The sequence below is a fragment of the Puma concolor genome, chromosome B1, assembly GCF_028749965.1.
Source record: "Puma concolor isolate L17-30 chromosome B1, mPumCon1.1.hap2, whole genome shotgun sequence".
In the NCBI taxonomy this organism is placed as follows: domain Eukaryota; kingdom Metazoa; phylum Chordata; class Mammalia; order Carnivora; family Felidae; genus Puma; species Puma concolor.
Genome location: NC_141670.1, coordinates 2,893,952 through 2,914,675, shown reverse-complemented (window position 1 = coordinate 2,914,675; position 20,724 = coordinate 2,893,952). Strand labels below are relative to the sequence as shown.

The 20,724-nt window shown below is 43.6% G+C and overlaps 1 protein-coding gene across 5 annotated transcripts in view; it reads left to right on the top strand.

The window, feature by feature from the left end:
* The window catches only part of CSMD1 (CUB and Sushi multiple domains 1), a 2,044,057-nt gene that overhangs the window by 1,789,091 nt on the left and 234,242 nt on the right, over positions 1–20,724 (top strand). For all 5 annotated transcript variants that reach the window (XM_086703086.1, XM_086703088.1, XM_086703085.1 and 2 more), the window contains 6 exons: positions 4,242–4,358; positions 8,528–8,641; positions 10,396–10,491; positions 17,692–17,895; positions 19,104–19,228; positions 19,588–19,684. In XM_086703086.1, coding sequence (XP_086559212.1) covers positions 4,242–4,358; positions 8,528–8,641; positions 10,396–10,491; positions 17,692–17,895; positions 19,104–19,228; positions 19,588–19,684 — 753 coding nt within the window. The remainder of the gene's footprint in view (positions 1–4,241; positions 4,359–8,527; positions 8,642–10,395; positions 10,492–17,691; positions 17,896–19,103; positions 19,229–19,587; positions 19,685–20,724) is intronic.

Below are 20,724 nucleotides of genomic sequence, written 5' to 3'. Positions count from 1 at the left end.
TTGGGCAGGTTCGACAACATGGAAGTTTGGGGGTCCTTCCCGCTAAATTTCCTAAAAACTAACATGAGGGGTGTCTGGAAGGTGACACAGTGGAACCCAGGCAGTGCTCTCACGGGAGCCTAGGGTCCTAGATCGCCGTCCCAGAAGTGGGTCCAGGGCTGCCTGCAGGCTGCTTTCCTAGGTCTTGAGGACCCCACTTTCCAGGGGAGAGGTTCTGAGGGTGGGGATTAGAGCAGGGCCCAGGGGTTATCCAACTAAAGGTGGCCAAATTCTGGCTGCACCACCCAGGGCTCAGGACATAAGAATGCCTACCTCACCAGTGTTGGAAAGATTAAATGGGATATGCATATGGCTGTCTCAGACAAAGTAGGTGCTCAATAAATAGAAAATCTGGATTCTGTATGTAGATCTTAATCTACATGTAAATGGAGTACATGATCCTTTTAATAAACCAGAGGGCAATGATGGCGGACTCTTGGTCTGACATCCAGTCACGTCGTGACTGTTGAGCATGAAACCCCAATAAATGCAATGCACTTACACACACCTCAGTTCCCAGCAGACATCCCGCATAGATAATGTGTGAACAGAAACACCTCCCGGGATATAACTTTCTACAGAGGTTCTAATATTTTTTCTTGTATTCCACTAAATGTACATCCCAGGTGTGGTAATATCCCTCTTCAGACATCTCCATAGAGGATATATATATGGGGACCAGAGTAAAAATAAGAAAGAACGTGAGTTTTAGACTTTGTTAAATAATATGCAGGAGGAATTAAATTTGTATTAAACTCAAATGCAATTTGAACCTGTGGGGGAATGATAGCCACAAAATAAACATAAATAAAGGAAGTCACATTTGGATAATAGATACAGAATCAAATTGTAAATTAGAGACTATTTCTTCTTCTGTATTTGAAGACCCATAAAGCCAAGAGCAATTTCTGTTTACCATCAAAGTGCACAATACATAAATTTTTATTTATGCTATTTATTTACATTTAAGTAGAACTCAAAATACCAAATCATTAAAGTAGAAATTACCTCCCCCCGTAGTTTATTTTGGACCTGTCATGGGGAATAACACATTTTGTGCAGGAATCACTACCTGTGGATCATTTAGATGACCAGCTAAACCAGGGATTTCTGCTATGTTGTAAACGTTTCAAGCCTGAATGGCTCAGTCTATTAAGCGTCCAACTTCGGCTCAGATCATGATCTCAAGGTTCATGGGTTCAAGCCCTGCATCAGTCTCTGTGCTGACAGCTCAGAGCCTGGAGCCTGCTTCATATTATGTGTCTCCCTCTCTCTCTGTTTCTCCCCCACTCATTCTCTCTCTCTCTCTCTCTCTCTCTCTCTCTCTCTCTCTCTCTCTTTCAAAAATAAATAAAACATTAAAAAAAACCATTTCAATATTCCATATATTATGGAATGCAGGCTGCACGTTCTGGACTAGTTTATTTTAAATGTAGAATATGATTTTTTTTTTTCTTGGTGATTCATCTGTTGTCTGCAGTTTTTCTTCACTGAAATTTACTGTAAATTGAACTGAAATTGAAACAACCCAGAGCCCGTTTCACGGGTCAGGATGTTAGCTGTGTTGTTTCAGTTTACATTCAATTCGATTGAATTTTGTTGTCTTTACGTATGAGGCATACATTCAAGTTAACCAGATGGATGAGTGAGTTCTTGTTACCATCTGTAGTTATGATATTATTGCTCTTTATTCATTTAGAAAATTATCTGTTTCATGCATTAATTACCAAAGAGCAAGAACATCTTTATTTTTCTTTTATCACATTAATGTAAAATAATGCCCATTACGGAAAAGACCATACCTATCTGCGTCTGAGGTCAGCGCAGTAACACGGACAGAATAATCATTAAGAATGAAGTGAAAATCCTATACATATTTTTGTCAATTTCACAAATGTTTGCTTGTGTGCAAAATAGTTCTGGTGCTTATCTAGAATGTGTAAGCACAACCCAATGCATCAAGGAAGCAGTGGACCTAAAATGCCAGGTCAGTTTCCTTTCATTTCATCTTTTTTTTTTTTTTTAATGTCTTGTGTTATCACAAAATAATTCTCTTTCATCCTGTCCTTGAACAAAATAAATGTTTGTAGGTATACTTCCACAAATACATCACACAGTGTCCTTGATAAGATTTCTGTCTGTCAGATCATTTGAGCATCCAAATGTTACCCCAGTGGTGATTTGCTTCCACTTTTTATTTATACCTGCGGCTTAAAATTTGAACTGGATGGATTTTCTAGGTTTAAAAGAAAGGATATTTGCACAGTTACCTGCTTGAGTTTCATATGGCTGAGCAAAAAATAGATTTCTATGTTTCATGGTACTTACTTTTTAAAATTTGAACTGTAAACTTTTAAGGAAAAAAGTAGTTCTGAAATACCCTGGTTGCATTTATATGGATGAGGTGAAAAAAAAATTAAGCGATGTATCTAAATTAGTAGAATAAGTCACCCAGCATTTCATGTAGAACCTTCAGCTTGGGAGTTTAACTTCTATCAACAAGTTAAAGTAGAATTTTTCTTTTTAGAATTGTAAAATGTCAGTGTAAGTGTCGTGGGATGATAAAATTATTCTGAATCAAGACACCAGCGGGAAGACCACACTCAGTGTAGTTAAAGAAAATCTCTACCTGTTGATCATAAGTAGATCAACGCTGTCAGATGCGTAAGCTGTTTTCCCTTGAAACTTAGAATAAGACTTCAGTTTTCCAAGCTGTTGTGATGTATGGCTTCGAACTCTCACAAATCACGAATGAGGTGCTTTGACATTAAATGTCAACATAGTCCAAGGAGCTTTGTTAGTTGCGAAGAATGCCTATCAGTTAGGACTTGATAGTGTGTTAATTAACATTGAAAGGATTAAATATATTGCTTTTGATTTGTCTTTTGGTGCTTGAAAATTGTCTTATCAAGAATAAATAAGTTGTACAAATCTACTTTCTCAAACACTAAAAATGATTCTGACTTGAGGTCCATGGGGGTGTATCTGAGACCAGGAGCAGCGTGGTCAGGCTGCAGGCAGCGGGGTCCGGGAGGCTGGTAGTTCAGTGCCTGTCCCGGGTCACACTCTGCAGACTGGGACGTCTTCTGAAGTCACATTTGACAGATTGAAGGATAGGGCGTTTAATTAAAAAACTGGGAGGCACGAGACTAGGATTCAATTGAATGTCTGTTTGAACATGCTTCCAGAGTATTTTCGGTGTTGTCCCAGTGTTTTCAGTGTTTCCTTAGCAAAAGTAATGCCCAAGTGAATAAAATAATGAGAAGGAAAGTAAAGACACGCACACGCGCGTGCACACGCACGCACGCACACACAGAGCTCTGCACGTAACACTTGTTACTGTATCTGCCCTGGCTTTCTCGTTATGAATCAATTCAGTTTTCAATCAAACTTACAGAGACCCCGGCTTATTAGTAATTCTACATGCTACTCTTGAACCGAGTCTTTGAGATGAAAAGTTCAACAATGAAAAGCTAAAAGCAAACATTATTTTTTCTAAGCCCTGTAGTAATGTAAAAATGGTAGAAAACTGAAATAATTTTTGTAGCTCTTCAGTTAATATGACTGATGCCAACCAGAAAATTCTCGTGAGACTCAAAGTAACTCAGGAATCTGTTCACTTCAGGCTTGTTGTTAGTTTCTTACTAACATTTTCATGATCACTTTAGCACGTCTGGGAGAGGTTTTGGGATTTCCTGAGACCATCGTAGGTTTTCTCCTAAGTTGTCTTTATTCAAACTTGGTAAATCTCCGCTTTTCTTTTCCTTCACTTCCCACAGTGAAGTTAAGTAGTTTTTCCATTGGCCACTTTGTTAAATTTCTTTTTTAAATTTTTTTAATGTTTATTTTTGAGGGAAAGAGTGTGAGCAACAGAGAGAGACAGAGTGTGAGTGGGGGGGGTGGGGAAGGGGCCTAGAGAGAGGGAGACACAGAATCGGAAACAGGCTCCAGGCTCTGAGCTGTCAGCACAGAGCCCGATGCGGGGCTCGAACCGACGACCCGTGAGATCATGACCTGAGCCGAAGTCGGACGCTCAACCCACTAAGCCACCCAGGCACCACCCCCCCCCCCTTTGTTAAACTGTTGAACAAACCAGGTGAGATGCTCATTTCCTCAGTGTTTTCATCCTCCTGCAGCCCCGCCCCTCGCGAGCAGGTGTGGCGATGGTTTTGCACATGCTGTTTGCTTACTCCCTCTTGCAGCTCCCTGCGGAGGCCAGTACACGGGGTCCGAAGGGGTCGTTTTGTCACCAAACTACCCTCATAATTACACGGCCGGTCAAATATGCCTCTACTCCATAACGGTGCCAAAGGAGTTTGGTAAGTTTCTCTTTCTTTAATGTTTTATTCGTGGTCATATTTGTTTCGATGTTAGTTTTTCTGTCATATAAACAAATCTTTCGGCTCTGACTATAATAAAAACTATAAAAGAAGACGACTTGTGTTAAAGCAACAGGTTTTCTAAACGTACACAGCATCCATTCCAGTTATTTTATCAATGTCATGTAAAATGCGTAAATTTTCTTCTAAGATTCTGATCCAGAATAATCAGAGAGAATCAGTTTGGCTTGACTCATCCTTTGTTAGAAACTGGTTTTTTTTGAGGCAGGATGGCCAAGTGAGGTGGGCCAGGGGAACACTGGATACCAGTCTGCACCTGCATTTCTCAGTCCGATGCTGACGGAAGTCACCGGATCAGTGAGCTCACCTTCGAGTAGGTAGAGATGTAAAAGCGGGAAGATCCCCATGTGACCCCACGACACCTCGCTTACGAATTTCCCTCCTGAACTTCGCTTCCAATCTGAGCCAGCTTTCCGCCTGGCTTCTTCTCTAGAAGGGCCTTCCTGCTGGGTCTGCACTTTTCCCAGAGCTGGATTCCCACACCTCCAATCTCACTCTTGACCACGGACATTTCCTTTGATTTGGGTTCTTTTCTGGAGTAAACCAGATAGTCGTTTTTATAACTTTATAGACCAGGTTCTTTTTTTCCCAGTGGTACAGTGAAAACCCTACATGGCTAAGTTTTGTTTTTTTTCTTTACATGTAATGTAGCAGCCATCCACTCATAGACAGCAGATAAAGATTCTAAGGCTAGAATCTGTTTGAGGGAAAACCTTTTGGAAAGTACAATTATAACACAAGTAAGTTACTTGTTGGGTAAGAAATTGGCACGCGGGAGACAGTTTCTGGATGGCAAGTAAGTTCTGCGCGTGTGCGTTTGCACAAGATGGGCAGACATTTCTAATAAATGTTAACTTGGTAAATGAGCGAGGTCTCACAACACAAGTCGTACGTGACGCCCGATGTCACATGATCACAGCTGAGCCAGTGGTCCTTGAAATTTGCTTTGATATACGAGCGCTTTGGATGACAAGCGTGTTTCCAGAAGGCGTTATGCTGGCAAACCAAGGTTTTACTCTATTTATTATCTACAGGCCTCTTCAAAACTGACAAAAACCTTCACCAGGAACTTACTTTAGCCTTAGGTGTTTTAGGTCACGGGCCCTTCATGAACCGTGTGACGAACTTGCTTGCTATTTTACCACACACCATGTAGTGTCTACCCTGGGCCAGTACTCAAGACTGTGGGCTTTTCGGGCTGGGCTTTCCTTGGTGTTTAAGAGATGATGGACTTGCTCGTGGAGACCAGGGCAGGGGGACCAGCTCCCCACCAGGCAAAGGGCTGGTTCACTTACTCTGAATGAGCGACAGCTGTTACTCTCATTTAAAAAGTGAGAGGGCTTCAGAATATCTACTTTGCTACAATAAACAAACAATAAAACTTAGAATAGCTCCTGATTCTCACTCTTTTTGCTTGACCATTTCCTTTAAACTAATGTCACTTCTTCAGCTCCCGTTAATTCGTTTTTTCCACCTAAGTGCTTAACGACATCCTCCAGTTACTTTCCTATTGCTTTTACTTTTGTTCATAGATAAACGGTAGAACATATTTATCACAATGGAATATAGCAGCCATATTCTATGATTTTAGTTTATTTCAAAATTTATTGAATTGTCACAACACAATTATGATTTCCCAACAGATAAAAAAAAAAGTCACACCTCTATCCTAAATATTGATCAGAGTTTCCCAGTCTGAAATGTTTAAAGATATACATTTATCACATTCTATCCAGGCAGAAAATTTTAATTTAAATTTTAATTTGAAATTAAAATAGTTGCACAGAGGATTAAATGGAAATCTATACTGCCTTATCTTGTATTATCTTTCTTCTTTTCCTTACTCTCTCCTGGGAAATAAATCAGTTCAACAATTTTGGGGGCACCTGGGTGACTCAGTTGGTTGAATGTCCGACTCTTGATTTCTGCTCAGGTCATAATCCCAGAGTCATGGGATCGAGCCCCACGTCAGGCTCTGTGCTGAGGATGGAGTCTGCTTGGGATTCTCTCTCTCCCTCTCTCTCTGCCCCTACCCTGCTCATGTGCTCTCTCTGTCACTATCTCTCTCTCTCTCTCTAAAATAATAATAATAATAATAATGATAATAACAAACAATTGTGATAACGGCCAGGATGAACAAAACATAGTCTGTGCCCTAAAATGCCCACTTTTTAAGTGCCACATTAGCTCAAGGTGTGGGCGTCACTAGGTGGGAAGAGGCATGACTGTGGTGAACACAGGTCTTCAGATACTCCAATTCTCTCCCTGTTTTCACCCAAAGCGTCACCAAAATACCTTTCTACGACAAAGCTTTGATCACGGAAACACCTTGATACACATTTTTCACTCCCATTTTGCCCACGAGAAAACCCCACGTTTTTAGGTCCTAAAGTCTCAGGTTGCGGTGGCTTTTGCTTTCCAATCCCCTCCTTGTCTCTTACCCACTGAGCGCCTGCCACACCAGGCCTTTTGCCATATTTGTCACCTGCAAAGTTTTGCTTTCAATGTTCACGTACTGAAATAATTCCCTGCCCTTCATTCTTCCCCCCAAGTGGTTTAACTTCTCATGCCTCAAGGAAGCGACACTGCTCTCCCCACTATGAGACATGGACTCTCCCCCAGGGAGACCCCGTGGCCATGAGCACTTGTCAGTCTTGGCTGCCCGTTTGGGGCAGAGTCAGTCATAGGTCTGAGCTCCGCCCAAGCAGCTCATCAGAGAAGCCTCATCTTGGCCAACATGTAGACCCACACCCGTATTTGTTGAGAGGAGCTCAGTGCACGTTGGCACGTGACGGTCCTGGGACCATGTTTCTCTCTGGATCATCTTCAAATTCTGGTTCTAAAAGTTTCTTGAAATTACATGTCTGTGATTCACTTTTGTGCTATTTAAAAGACCCAAGCGTCCTGCCTCCAACGTGATGAAGATTTCATTACTGGGGGAGGGGGGCTGCTATGAGAAAGGAATTGTATGAGCCAGAACCATGTTGAAATCATAAAATTCCCTTCCTCTTTCTAATTCTTTGTTTTAGAGCAGTTCATCCATTGGGAAAGTCCTCCTGGCTTACATGCTTCCTTTATTTATCTCTAGAAAATTATAAAGGAATTATAAAATCTTAAAATACATGTATGTATGTGTATGTATACTCTATTACGTGCATACTGTACATGGTGCATATTATACATACATGTTTATATATGTAATACATGTGTGTGACAGAATATATAGCATATTTAAAACACACACACACACACACACACACACACACAAGCTATTACAGTTAGATTCCCCTCCATTTGGCCAACACATTAGTTCATTAGAATCTGACATGTATAATTGATACATACATATCCATTTCTTATGCAGAATGAGAATAATTTTAGTTTAAACCTTGCACATAAATAAGAATTAGTCGCTCCTTGCTTATATACTAAATCACAGGTGTTTCTAACTATTGTGGAGGCCTATATATTGTCACTTTGAGTGAAAAAGTTTATGAAGTTTGAAGTGCTGAAATGCACAGTAATGTATTCCTTGGAGGAGGTGTGTTCTTGCTATTTATATCACCCATGAGATAAATAAAATTGTGTGGTGGGGTCATAATAAACATCTCTATGGTATGTTGCTGACCTGTGTGTAAATCGCAATGAGTTCACGTGAATTTCACCTTGTAATAACAAGTGAACAATTTTAAATTCTTCACCAAACTGGCATGTTTTTAAAACCAAGAATTGTCTTGATCCCTGTACCTATTGTACATGAAACGAAACATCGTTAACTGCTCTTAAATAATGGGGCAGCTTTATGGCTATTCTTGTATTATCCTAATGTAGTTCCAGAAAAAAATTTAATATTCAAACAGAGTGGGAACAGTAATGCTATTCCTTTTATTATGTTTCAAGACACTGAGAAGCAAAATAAAATTGTTTAAGCCACTGAAAACTCTTAGAAAGCCGGGGAAACCAGTTCATGATTGTCTGCAGGAATCTTAGGAGCATGATCCTTGAGAGGAATTGGTACATAGGTGGTGTAAGACTCCGTGTCTGTATTTTTTAATAAGCGTTGTGCCACCCACCCCTTTATTTTGCAGTCGTATTCGGACAGTTCGCCTATTTCCAGACGGCACTGAATGATTTGGCAGAATTATTTGATGGGACACACCCACAGGCCAGACTTCTCAGCTCTCTCTCCGGGTCACATTCAGGTAAACATTCAAAGCATTTGATCTTTAATTTTATTTAGACAGCCAGGGTCACTCATTTTAAACTTGTCTTTTTTTCTCTTTTTTAATGAGGGAGAAATGCAATCATCTTTGAATTTGCTTGCCTACTTAATAACATTGTATCTTCGATATAAAATTTCAACTGTATGTTTATCTCAGATATAAAACCACTGACCATCATTTTACTTACTAAGGTTGTAGGAAATACAATATCCGTCTCAAGAACAAAGGAAAATATCTGAAAAGAAGGGATAATAAATGATCTTGTGTGTTCTGTTTTCTATCCTATGTCCCCTAATCTTCCTGGAGATAAGCAGTATCAATATTGTGGTCTCAATCCTTGCCAACCTTTAAATACGTGCGTATAGAGATTCATCACCCTCCCACAAGTACACGGGTGCATACATGTATACACATACACAGATGAATGTGTGTGTGTGTAAATGCGCGTAAACGTACGTGGGGCTGCATAAAATGGGATGCTATTTCAAACTCATTTTGTACGCCGCACTTTTATTGAAAATCACATCTGCAGTTCTTTCCCTACGAAAAAGTATATAGACCGAAAGTGATTCATTTCAGTGCTGAACAGGATTCAGTTGATTAGCGCAGCACAATTTAATTAGCCCCTCGTGGATTGGAACCCTGGGCAAACTGCAAGGTTTGTGCAGTCACTGCGTTGTCATCCCTGACCAAAGTCAAGTTGTGCGTGTGGATCACACACTCTTGCCAACCAAGACTAAGTTTGATTGTTTCCTGTTTTTCACTGTTGTTAACCAAGGTCCTTAAGACCTATGTCTTGTTCTTTTCTGCCAATGTCCGATGATAGAACGTCGAGAAACGCATCAGAAGATACAGATTTATGTTATGTTATGTTATGTTATGTTATGTTATGTTATGTTATGTTATGTTATCTTAGAGAGACAGAGACAGAGTCTGAGTGGGGGAGGGGCAGAGAGAAAGGGACACACAGAATCCGAAGCAGGCTCCAGCCTCCTAGCTGTCAGCACAGAGCCCGATGTGGGGCTCGAACCCACGAACCTTGAGATCATGACCTGAGCCAAAGTCGGAAGCTTAACCGACTGAGCCACCCAGGCGCCCCCAGAAGATACAGATTTAAAGTACTGTTACCTATTGACAAATTCACCTCTGAAATGCTTATGTCATTCATATGCTCCTTAGTGGCACGTGAGAGAGACCATTCCTGTATAGTGGGTGTACTTTAAAAGGTAAAAATATATTTCATAAATATATTTTTTCTGAATCTAAATGCTTTAGTTTTTAGTTCTGAATCTAAATGCTTTTTATTTTTTCTGAATCTAAATGCTTTAGTATTTTTAAACAAGTTTAGATTCAGATTTTCTTAATTTTCTTAATTGAAGTAAAATCCTAGCAAGTAACTGTCAAATAAAGTTGATTCTGAGCTACTGATAAATCTGATTCTTGTATTTCCCGCTTTGTCAGCTAACAGACTTACGATCAGTGCCTGCTTCAGAAGGAAGCATAAGTGAGATATTGATTAAATCCACATTTTAATAGAACGAACAGGCAAGACCAGTTTTAAAATCTTGATAGAAACAATGCGTCTGGGTCCTAAACCCAAAGGGAGATCTGATAAGAGTACAACAGCTGAGAGTGAAATTCCGAGTTACTAATAGTTATTTTCCAAAATATTTGCCACCACCCCACAGTGTATTCTACGGATCCCACTAATTACCTCCGGTTTTCTTCGTTAGGTGAAACATTGCCATTGGCGACATCAAATCAGATTCTTCTCAGATTCAGTGCAAAGAGCGGTTCATCTGCCCGGGGTTTCCACTTTGTTTACCAAGGTAAGGGTCAAAGGTCACTGAGCACACTGCTCTGCCCTCCCCAACATCAGACATACTGCTGTTTTCAGTTAAAGCACTAGCCATTTCTGCATTGTGTGTTTTTCAATACTTAGGAAATTGAAGGTATTCATATGTTTATAATAAAACGATGTAATAAAAATATCACAATTTTGCTTTCTGACACTTAAATATATATGATATTTCTCCTGCAAAGACACAGTGACACCTCATTTATCTGGCATCATCAGGAAACACTTACTGATCAAATCCCCTTTGTCGGGCACTTTATACTTTGCAAAAGGATTGCATGCATATTATAGTTTATGTAACTCAGTCAAGTGTCTCATAAAAGTTTAGATTGCAGTACCTGCTTTCGTGAAATACATTTAAAGCACATTTTACAATTACACATCTTCCCGTGAAAAAGGAAGTCGAAAAGGCAACTTAACGAAATCAAACAAAACCCAAAATACCGTCCGTGCCTCCGTGACTCTAAACACCCATTTTGTCTTATCTGTGTTCTGCTAACTTTTGCACCTTGACACCTTTATATATATTTCTGAAATTGGAGCTTATTCAAAATGTCTGAGGTTGTGCAAAGTTTCTAAACAATGAGGATTGTTTTGTTTTCTATCTCTAGAGTCTACCTTTGTCTTGTCTGTTCAGTGCATGAACTTGACAAAAATCCATGTCAACTGTTTATACACTTTCAGAAGCACAGAGCGGGTCTTTGGATGTAGGTTGTAATGGCCGTGAAGCTTGAGATGTGAGAGAGATTACCATCTTGGCGGATAAACTGTGTGTTCCAAAACAGGAAGAAAGACTTAGTCTTTCCAGGTCTCAATTTTGCTCGAGACTACAGAGATTACTCGCCCCTCTTAGCTCTTTTCCTCGGAAGTGGCAAGTGGCCGGGGAGCCCCAAGTGTCAGTAGCTTCTGTCCTTTGCTAAAGACTTTGGAAAACGAGCTTGACATCATAGTGTTTGTAAAAAAATAAAAAAAAAATTACGGAAGATAGCAATCTGTCATTTCACTTACAACTCATTTCTAATACTCTCACGCTGCAAGACCCATGCCCTCAAAACGTTTTCCTAAAATCTATAAACTATAAAATATTTCATCATAAAAACCTCACTGCTCAGGAACAAGATGATGTGTAAAGGAATGAGAAGGAATAGCACCTTAAGTACACTTTTTAACCTGGAGACATTTAAGCTACTGACATGGACTGTCTTGATAAGGGGCTTTCCTTCCTTTTTGATAAAGATTAGACACCGAATAAAATATCTGAGGCAAATGACCCTAACTCTATCCTACTTACAAATACTGTCCTCAGAAGTCACGACTTTAAAAGGTATGTTTCTTGGCTTCAAGTAACATATCGCCATTAAAATGAATGAAAACAGAAAACTGGTAAGAAAAGAAAATCATTTATAGGAGGAATATGTTTTCCTTGTCCTTAAGAGTATATAATGACTCTAACACCCTCAATATTTTATAAAGTCTCAATATACCTCCTTTTCTTGCTTTTTGTTTCTATAGTGAGTTTATGCAAAAATTGTCTTTTTATCAAAGCTAAATCCCTTGGAAGCAAAGAACTAGAATCATGAATGCAGTTTATAAATCACTTGAGAACACCTGGGGACGTTTTCAATACATCTGAAAAGTTAAATTGAATATTACTTTCTGAAAGATGCTGGTTACGTGGGAGCCAAGAAATTATTTGAAATCCATTGTATAAAAACTTTCTGAATAGTGCGTTCAAATACCACTTACGGCTTCATTCTTTCCTGAGTTACTAAAGCTTTAAATTGCACAGGGAGTTTCTGCACCTGTTAGAGACATCGGTGGCAAAGTAGGTAGCGAGGTCAGGGTGCAGGGAACCCGGACTTGACCCAGTCATTCCAGCATCACTGCCTCTTGCGCTCCACTCCCCGGCCCTCCCTGCCGCCTGCTTAATAATGAGGCCTAAGTAATGAAGATGTTTCCATCTTTCTGATCCTGTGGAGAAATGGACGTAGACTTTGTTTTACAAAGTGTCCTAATTAACTTATGTCTTTGCTGGTTTTCCTTTGCTTTCCACACCCCTTAGAGGCAGAAGGGTCGATTTGAAAGGTCAGAAGTGGGAAAGACAGTGAGTTAGGACCCACGAGCACCCCAAAAGAGGCGAATGGAGGGGATCCCTTCCTAACCCGGTGCTTTAAATACCTGTCCCACATTAGTTTGTCAGTGACGACTCAGTACCTGTGAAGCCCTGCGTCCAGCTGCTTGGTGCTATTGAATTAAAAACTCAAGGACGCTATCTACTCGGGGTGGAGGAACTACTTTCCAGGTCACGGGTCCTACAAGCAGTAGTGTGGACGGAGACAGAGAAGACATGGTGCATTTCAGTGACAGGCAGGCACCTTTTACAGCAGGTGGCTCAGGAGTCATTCCTCCTGGGGCCACCTTGCATCCCCCTTGCATTCTGCCACCACACACCTCGGCGATGTGACAGTTGACTCGAGAAGCAAAAGCTGTTGGTAGAACCTACCAGGAACAGACATCTGGAGATTCTCCTGGAGTGTGAGGGTCCCTGGGGCTGTGCTAACATTTCGGTTTCCCAACTGGACCGCTGTTGATGTTTGTCCTACATAAACAAAGTTCCCTGAAGACACGGCAGGAGCACGCCTCGCTTTCCGATGTGAATGCGTTCAAGTGGCTTCTTGGATTTCCTTTCAGGCAACCTGGAGAGGGTGTCCCCTCCCTCCTCCCCCAGCACCCAGCGATTCCTGAGCCCTCCCTCCCTGAGCTCCCAGACCTACACACTGGCAGGACTGCAGTCAGCAAAGGGGATTCTGCACATTTTGATAATCTTTGGCACTCTGCAGAAAATGGATCGCACGTAAAGTCAGTGTATTCTGGGGGCAGCGAGAAAATCAAAATTCATGTCACCCTAAGAAACCCACCATGTGGAACACTCACCTACTGTTCCTTAATAAATTGAGCACAGTCTGGTTCCTCTGGTGTTAGAAGAGCCCTTTTAGTCTATATTATGATGTGCTTATGTTGCATTTGTAGATTTTTGGGGGGCTCCAAATACACACTTTTTTTTTCAGGTTTTTTTTTTAATGTTTATTTATTTTTGAGAGAGAGACAGACAGAGCACGAGCAGGGAAGGGGCAGAGAGAGGGAGAAACAGAATCCAAGGCAGGCTCCTGGCTCTCAGCTGTCAGCACAGAGCCCGACGTGGGGCTCGAACTCGCGAACAGGATCATGACGTGAGCTAAAGTCTGACCTTGAGCCAAGTGAGCCACCCAGGTGCCCCAAATACACACCTTTTAATAACAGAATCAACCTTAGCAATATTGGAAACAACACAAGAGCCGGCGTGCGTGGCCACAGAGACGACTGAGGCAGAGCAGATAAGTCTCCTGTCCTCTCCTGCTTACTCTGAGGCACATGCTAATTTATGGCAGGGTGGTTAAAAACCATCTGCACAACCCCCCCACCCCCGCCATGCTCTGTGTGTGCACGTGACTGAATGCGTCTATATTAAACTCGGCAGTCGACAGTGTCTCATGAGTGTACTACTATTTTTAACTCTCTTATATTTGTGCCTGGCTGTTTGCACAGATCATCCATTTTTCTTGGGTATTTCCATGCAGGATTCAGCACTTCATTAAGTTCTCTCAAAATAAGTCATTCACACCAAAGCTAGTAAACCAGGTAGGACATCTTGAATATTTCAGGGGGGAAAGGAGGCCATGTGTTTATATCAAGCTTCCCCTGAGCGCACAACGTACAAGTGTCAGTTGGCCGAGTTTCCGTCTTTCTGGACACATTTGCTGTGTGGACAGCTCCATTCCAGATCCCCATCTGAAGCAGCCTCCCGCTTCCTGGCCTTCTGGCCTCCCGGTCTCCCAGATTCACTAGCTTGGGGCTTTCCTGTCCCAGGGTCTCCTACCTCCTACCTCCTACAGCAAGACTCACTGCCCTTAGCAGTGAAATAAACAGATAAACAACCTGGAAGCAGGAAGCACTTTTTCTGAGTTTGGTTAGAAAGAAATTGACGTGAAAATTTCCCCGTGAGGTCCTTCCCAGTTTTTGGAAGTACATGTCTTTACTGATTTTCCCCAAACCTCATCTCCTTTTAGATGACATAAATTATAAGGTTTTCCACTTCGAAGAGACTCGCATTTTGTTTAAAGAGCTTATAAAATGCATACTTCTTACAAAAAAGACTGAGCGTAAAGTTTTGTTCATAATTCAGTGATGTATGCTTGAATTCACTGACGAGTGATGGCTTGTCGAATCCGATTTTTCAGCTACCCAAACAGAATGATTTTGAGAAATAGAAAATATCCCCCATCACTAAAGAAACAGGCAAGCCAGCCTCCCTTAGACTGGCCAAGTGACTGCTGCGGGCATTCAGGTTTGTTACTAGGTTATTGTCGGTGTCTGGTTTTGTCGTCATACCTGCTCTGAAAGATGGGCGGTGAAGGAGCCGCGTGCGCAGACCTGGGCTGAGCTCTGGCAGTGGCTTTGGGCGAAGGACCCACCACGTGACATTAGGCTCTGGCTTCCCCTCGTGGTGGGTGCTCTGAAAGCCCGAGAGCAGCCCCCAGCCCCCGCACCAGCACAGCGCACCTGCTGTGGCCGTCACTCGTCGTTCAGTCCGGCACCTTCTCTCCTGAGCCTACCTCAGTCCCTGTTCGCTTTCCGCTGGGCTGATTCCCCTCTTGCTTCACCGCAGTGTGAAACATTGACTAAAAGATACAGGGTAGTAACCACAGAGGACGGAATTTCTCCCTGATGCTGCCCGAAACATCCAGGTGAAGGGCAGGGACCGGAGGATGGGCCGACAGGGAAAGTGGCTGAATGCTGTTGGATGCTCCCCAGACGGTGCATGGACGTTTGAGGTCGTCTGTGCCTGCTTCGGCCCCACTTTCCAGAGACTTAAAATTGTTCTTCTCCTCACTGGGGAAACTTCTTCCTCTAGAGAACAACCTTCATAATATCGCCCAGATGTAGGTGTTGTTCATTTATCTTCGTTTCCTTAAAAAAGGACAACCGTGAAGTTCATGAGGAAAGGCTGAATAGTGGCCTGTGTCTGAGTGACCCTTGATGGTGTGTTGTCCCCGTGTACGGGGCCTGGAGTGGCAGTGATGCCCTGGAAAAAGTGCTCGCATATTTATTAAATATTAATGTATTATTATTAGAAATAGAGGGGCGCCTGGGTGGCGCAGTCGGTTAAGCATCCGACTTCAGCCAGGTCACGATCTCGCGGTCCGTGAGTTCGAGCCCCGCGTCAGGCTCTGGGCTGATGGCTCGGAGCCTGGAGCCTGTTTCCGATTCTGTGTCTCCCTCTCTCTCTGCCCCTCCCCCGTTCATGCTCTGTCTCTCTCTGTCCCAAAAAAATAAATAAACTTAAAGAAAAAAAATTACATTTAGAAATAGAAACGTCACTGTGTTTGAGGCTTCTTAGATAAGCGTGCAGCGTTTGCTATCAGTAGCCGGGTGTTTTTCGTGTAATTCAGGACAAGGAAAAAAATTGCCATTGGAGACATTTCTCCATTTTGGTAACAGCAGCAGCAAACACTTGAGAACTGACGCCTCCATGGGATGGTCTTTATTTATTTCCTCTTTGGCCCTCATGCTTCTTGTTCAACTGCACCAAAATGCTGAGACCTATAAATATGACAAATAGGAATTTTCAGCAATTTTTATTATGATATAGTTATTCTGCATTCTGTTTTTACTTCTAAAAAAGAGCCATTCTGATGTATCATTGTTTCAACTGTAGTGCTTGGTATATAATTTTATTAACTTTGCGTCAGAATCGTCTTCTGACTCCGTCTCGTAGACTTGCTTTCTTAGGAGCAGTTACTCAGATGCTTCCTGTCACTGGTCAGGTTCAATGCAAAACCTGATGTCCCCATGTTAGGAAAAGCAGTGTGAACATGGAGCACTGTTCTTCGGGAAAACACGGACGCGAGCACACTGTCAGAGGGGGGCACCGTTGGATGAAAAAATGCACAGACTGAAGAGGATCCTGGACACGATACATACAAACGGCCTTTAGCTGCAGAGAATAAAAACAGATCATGGAGTTTTCATGCCCATACCTTGTGGATCTGTTTCTCAACGAGTTGTTCTGGAGTAACAGATGTCTCTGCGAGCTGAAGTATATTCCAAACTTTACCCTGTGCCCCTTTTGGGAAGCAGAACAATGTCTCACAGACAGTAGATTCCAGTATACAACTTAACAGACCCCTCACCTCGCACTGGAACGAGGCTCACCTGCCCGTGACTGTCAGCCGAAGACCAGACCTCAACGAAAACCACAGCCCAGGGAGACCCTGGGGGTGTCTCAGAAAGGGAGTTCTGGGAGGGGCTGGTTATGGGATTGAGGTTTGTGCCAGGTGATTTGGGACGGGGCTAAAGGCAGTGTGATTTTGCTTCGCCAGAGGGGCTGTTGGGGGGGGGGGGGGGTGGGCCGTGTGGTTGGCCATCTTGACTTTTATCCAGAGGTGGAAGGAACACGTGTGTTGTTGCAAATGGCAGCATTTATTTCTGTTTTAAGGCTAAACGGTGTTCCATTGTATGGACGTAACACGTTTTCTCTATCCCTTCACCCACTGATGGGACACTTAGGTTGTCTCCACAGCGTGGCTACTGTGAAGAAGGCTGTGGTGGACACGTGGGTGCAGACAGGTCTTTGAGATCCTGATTTCAGTGTTTTGGGGGATATATCCGCAGAAGTGGGATGCATTCGCGGAAGTGCCGGGTCATCCAGTAGTTGTGTTTTTAATTTTGTTATTACATCACAATAGCCATATTATACTCACTAGACTCTAAGGTCCTTGAGGGTAAGTACAAGTTCTGAGGCACCTCGTTATCATGAGCACAGTGATTTGGGCGCTTAATTAACTTTAATTGCCTGCATATAGTATAGCTCAGGCCTCATAAGGCGCCAATGCTCCTGATGCCGCGTTTAACTCCTCTGAAAGGAGACTCTAAGGCGGTCCTTGGGGTTGGTAAGAGGTTGGATGCAGGTATGGAAGCGCTCCCCACATCGTTCCCTCTAGAACCTGCGGAAGGCATTACTGATTTCTGTATTAACATAAACTCGTTCTGGGCTCTCTCGACTCCTTTTCCAAGGAAATGGTGGGGCTTCCCCGGGAAGACACCGATGGCCGTGTTGTGTGTTTGCTTCTAGCTGTCCCTCGAACCAGCGATACCCAGTGCAGCTCTGTCCCTGAGCCCAGATACGGACGGAGAATTGGCTCCGAGTTCTCAGCCGGTTCGATTGTTCGATTTGAGTGCAACCCGGGGTACCTCCTTCAGGGCTCCACCGCCATCCGCTGCCAGTCCGTGCCTAACGCGTTAGCTCAGTGGAACGACACAATCCCGAGCTGCGTGGGTAAGTGTGCCCGCGGGTGTGACGGCGTGCGTGCTCGCGGGTGTGATGGTGTGTGTGCTTCTGGGTGTGACGGCGTGCGTGTGTCCACAAGGCGTGACAGCGTGCATGCCCGTGGGTGTGACAACGTGCGTGCCCGCAGGTGTGACGGTGTGTGTGCGCTCACAGGTGTGACGGTGTGTGTGCTTGTGGGTGTGACGGCATGCGTGTCCACAGGTGTGACAGCGTGCATGCTTGCGGGTGTGACAGTGCGTGTGCCCACGGGTGTGACAACGTGTGTGCCCGCGGGTGTGACGGCGTGCGTGTGTCCACAAGGCGTGACAGCGTGCACAAGGCTGTTCCCTCCAGCTTCACAGCTGGACGAAGCAGCTTCTGATGCTCACGTCGAGTGTGCACAGCCTGATCCCGCTCCAGACCTGTTCAAAAAGCAACGTGTTTCCTCTGAAATAGTGGCGGAGCGGCTCCACGCTAAAAGTCACTGTGTCTCATGAAACAACTCATTAGATTAACGAGGATGAAACACGTTTTGTTGTACAAAACCTATCGAGTACGCCATTAACTCTCAAGCCCTGGGTATAAAGCATAATTTCCTTTTGGGGAAGAATCGTTACAATGTTGATTTGCTGTCTCGTAATGTCCTCTTAATAAATTTGTGCTGATGAAGGCTTGAAAATAACAGGTTAATGCCGCCCGAATAACAATGGCCTTGTTAGTTATAGTTTATTTCTTTCATTTTGCGTGACAACCTCGAGAGCAGTCGCGATGAGGTCTTGAATTCACTTGTACGTTTTCAGCGTCTCTTCTCCCCGGATTTGCTCATAAATCCCCTTACTCTCATTTGGGGTTGCTTGTCTACATATGGAAGGCAATAGTCTGCAAAGCTCCTTAAATCATCCGGATAAAATTATTCTGAACAGGATTCACTTCTGAGATGTCACTGTCAGGTACAGCCCCTTCTTAGCCTGAAGAGGTTTGCTTTTAGACACCAGATCTGTAAACCTTGGTACTATGGTAGGCAATAATCAATGATACTGGGAATTGGTAAGAGGATAGACTGAATTTGACCTTGGCCACCACATGCCATTGAAAGGACCATACTCCGTGTCAAATGTCTCTTAATATCTGATCACACAGCAAAGAAACGCTAAGCATGAAATTAATGCTGTCCTTTGCTGTACTTTATTTTTATGAGATACGGTTCTGTCTTTTAGTCCCCTGCAGTGGCAATTTCACTCAGCGCAGAGGTACAATTTTATCCCCCGGCTATCCTGAACCATATGGTAACAACTTAAACTGTATCTGGAAAATCATAGTTACGGAGGGATCAGGAATCCAGGTAAGCCCCTCTAGCCCGGAGCTCCTGAATGCACGGGGCTTGCTTTCTGTGTTTGTTTTCTTGTTTGCGTTGGTTATTTTTAAATACTTAAACCATAACCTGTTTCCCTTTTCTTACTTCTTCTACAACATGTTTCTAATCACATTTCTAAACTTGGGATTAAAAACAATAGATTTGGGGGCTAAAAGCTGCCCAAAGTGCCGTTTGTAGAAATTTGCAAATGTCGCTTCGTGGTTTATTTTGTGGGGTTTCACCTTTCTCTTTGGTGTATGTATTAAGTTTCAAGGAAAAACCCTGCATGATCAGGCAAATTTCTTTAAACCGAAAATACTTAGTGACTGAACACTGTTGTTTGCTAGATTCAAGTGATCAGTTTTGCCACGGAGCAGAACTGGGACTCTCTGGAGATTTACGACGGAGGGGACATGACCGCGCCCAGGCTGGGAAGCTTCTCAGGTACGATGACACCAGTTCCCTCTCGTCTTTGTGAATCAGAATCATCAAACGCTAACGAAATGAGCAACAGCCACAAAACGTTCCATGTAGACGTTTTCCTACAACACTCGTGCACATCCACATTCGCTCATCTAGTGTTGATAGTCTCAGAGCGAGACCACAGGTGAGCCAAGAGACAGCTTTGTTCCCAGTGAGCGGGACTCACGCTGGGGAGGTAGCAGGTAGACGGTGTTTGCATGTGACAGTCTGAGGCCGCGGGACGAGGGACCCAGGGGTAGTAATGGCAGGTAGGGGTGAAGCAGAGTAGGTCACGGTTCACAGTTCCTGCGAAGAGATGTGCTGAGATCGGGCCGTCCAGGAAATTGTGCTGCAGCTTGGAGCTTCGAGGCCTGAGATCTGTAGTGCTTTGGGATGCGTCAGGTTTGCAGAGCAGCTCCGCCCTTGACAGCAGACGTCACCAGACCTGAAGTGTAGGCAGCCCCCCCTTGCTCTTTCTTCCACCTGCCGGGTCCACGGAAACTGCTTCCGGGTTGGCCTTGGCGTCTCCCTCCTCGCCCTGGCGGTAAGCAGTACTGTCCAGCTCTCTCTTCCCTTTCGTTTCTGCTGGGAGGTTATCTTGTTTCCTCCGCCCTGAACAGCACCAACGTATCAAAATTCCCGACAGAGGGGCGCGTGGGTGGCCCAGTCCGTAAGCATCTGACTCTTGGTCTTGGCTCGGGTCATGATGTCACGGCTTGTGAGTTCGAGCCCCGTGTTGGGCTCTGTGCTGACAGCGTGGACCCTGCTTAGGATTCTCTCTCTCCCTCTCTCTCTGCCCCTTTCCGGCGCTCTCTCTCTCTCTCTCTCCCTCTCTTCTCTGTCTCTGTCTCCCTCTCTCTCTGCCCCTTTCCGGCGCTCTCTCTCTCTCTCTCTCTCCCTCTCTTCTCTGTCTCTGTCTCTGTCTCCCTCTCTCTCTGCCCCTTTCTGGCGCTCTGTCTCTCTCTCTCTCTCTCTCCCTCTCTTCTCTGTCTCTGTCTCTGTCTCCCTCTCTCTCTGCCCCT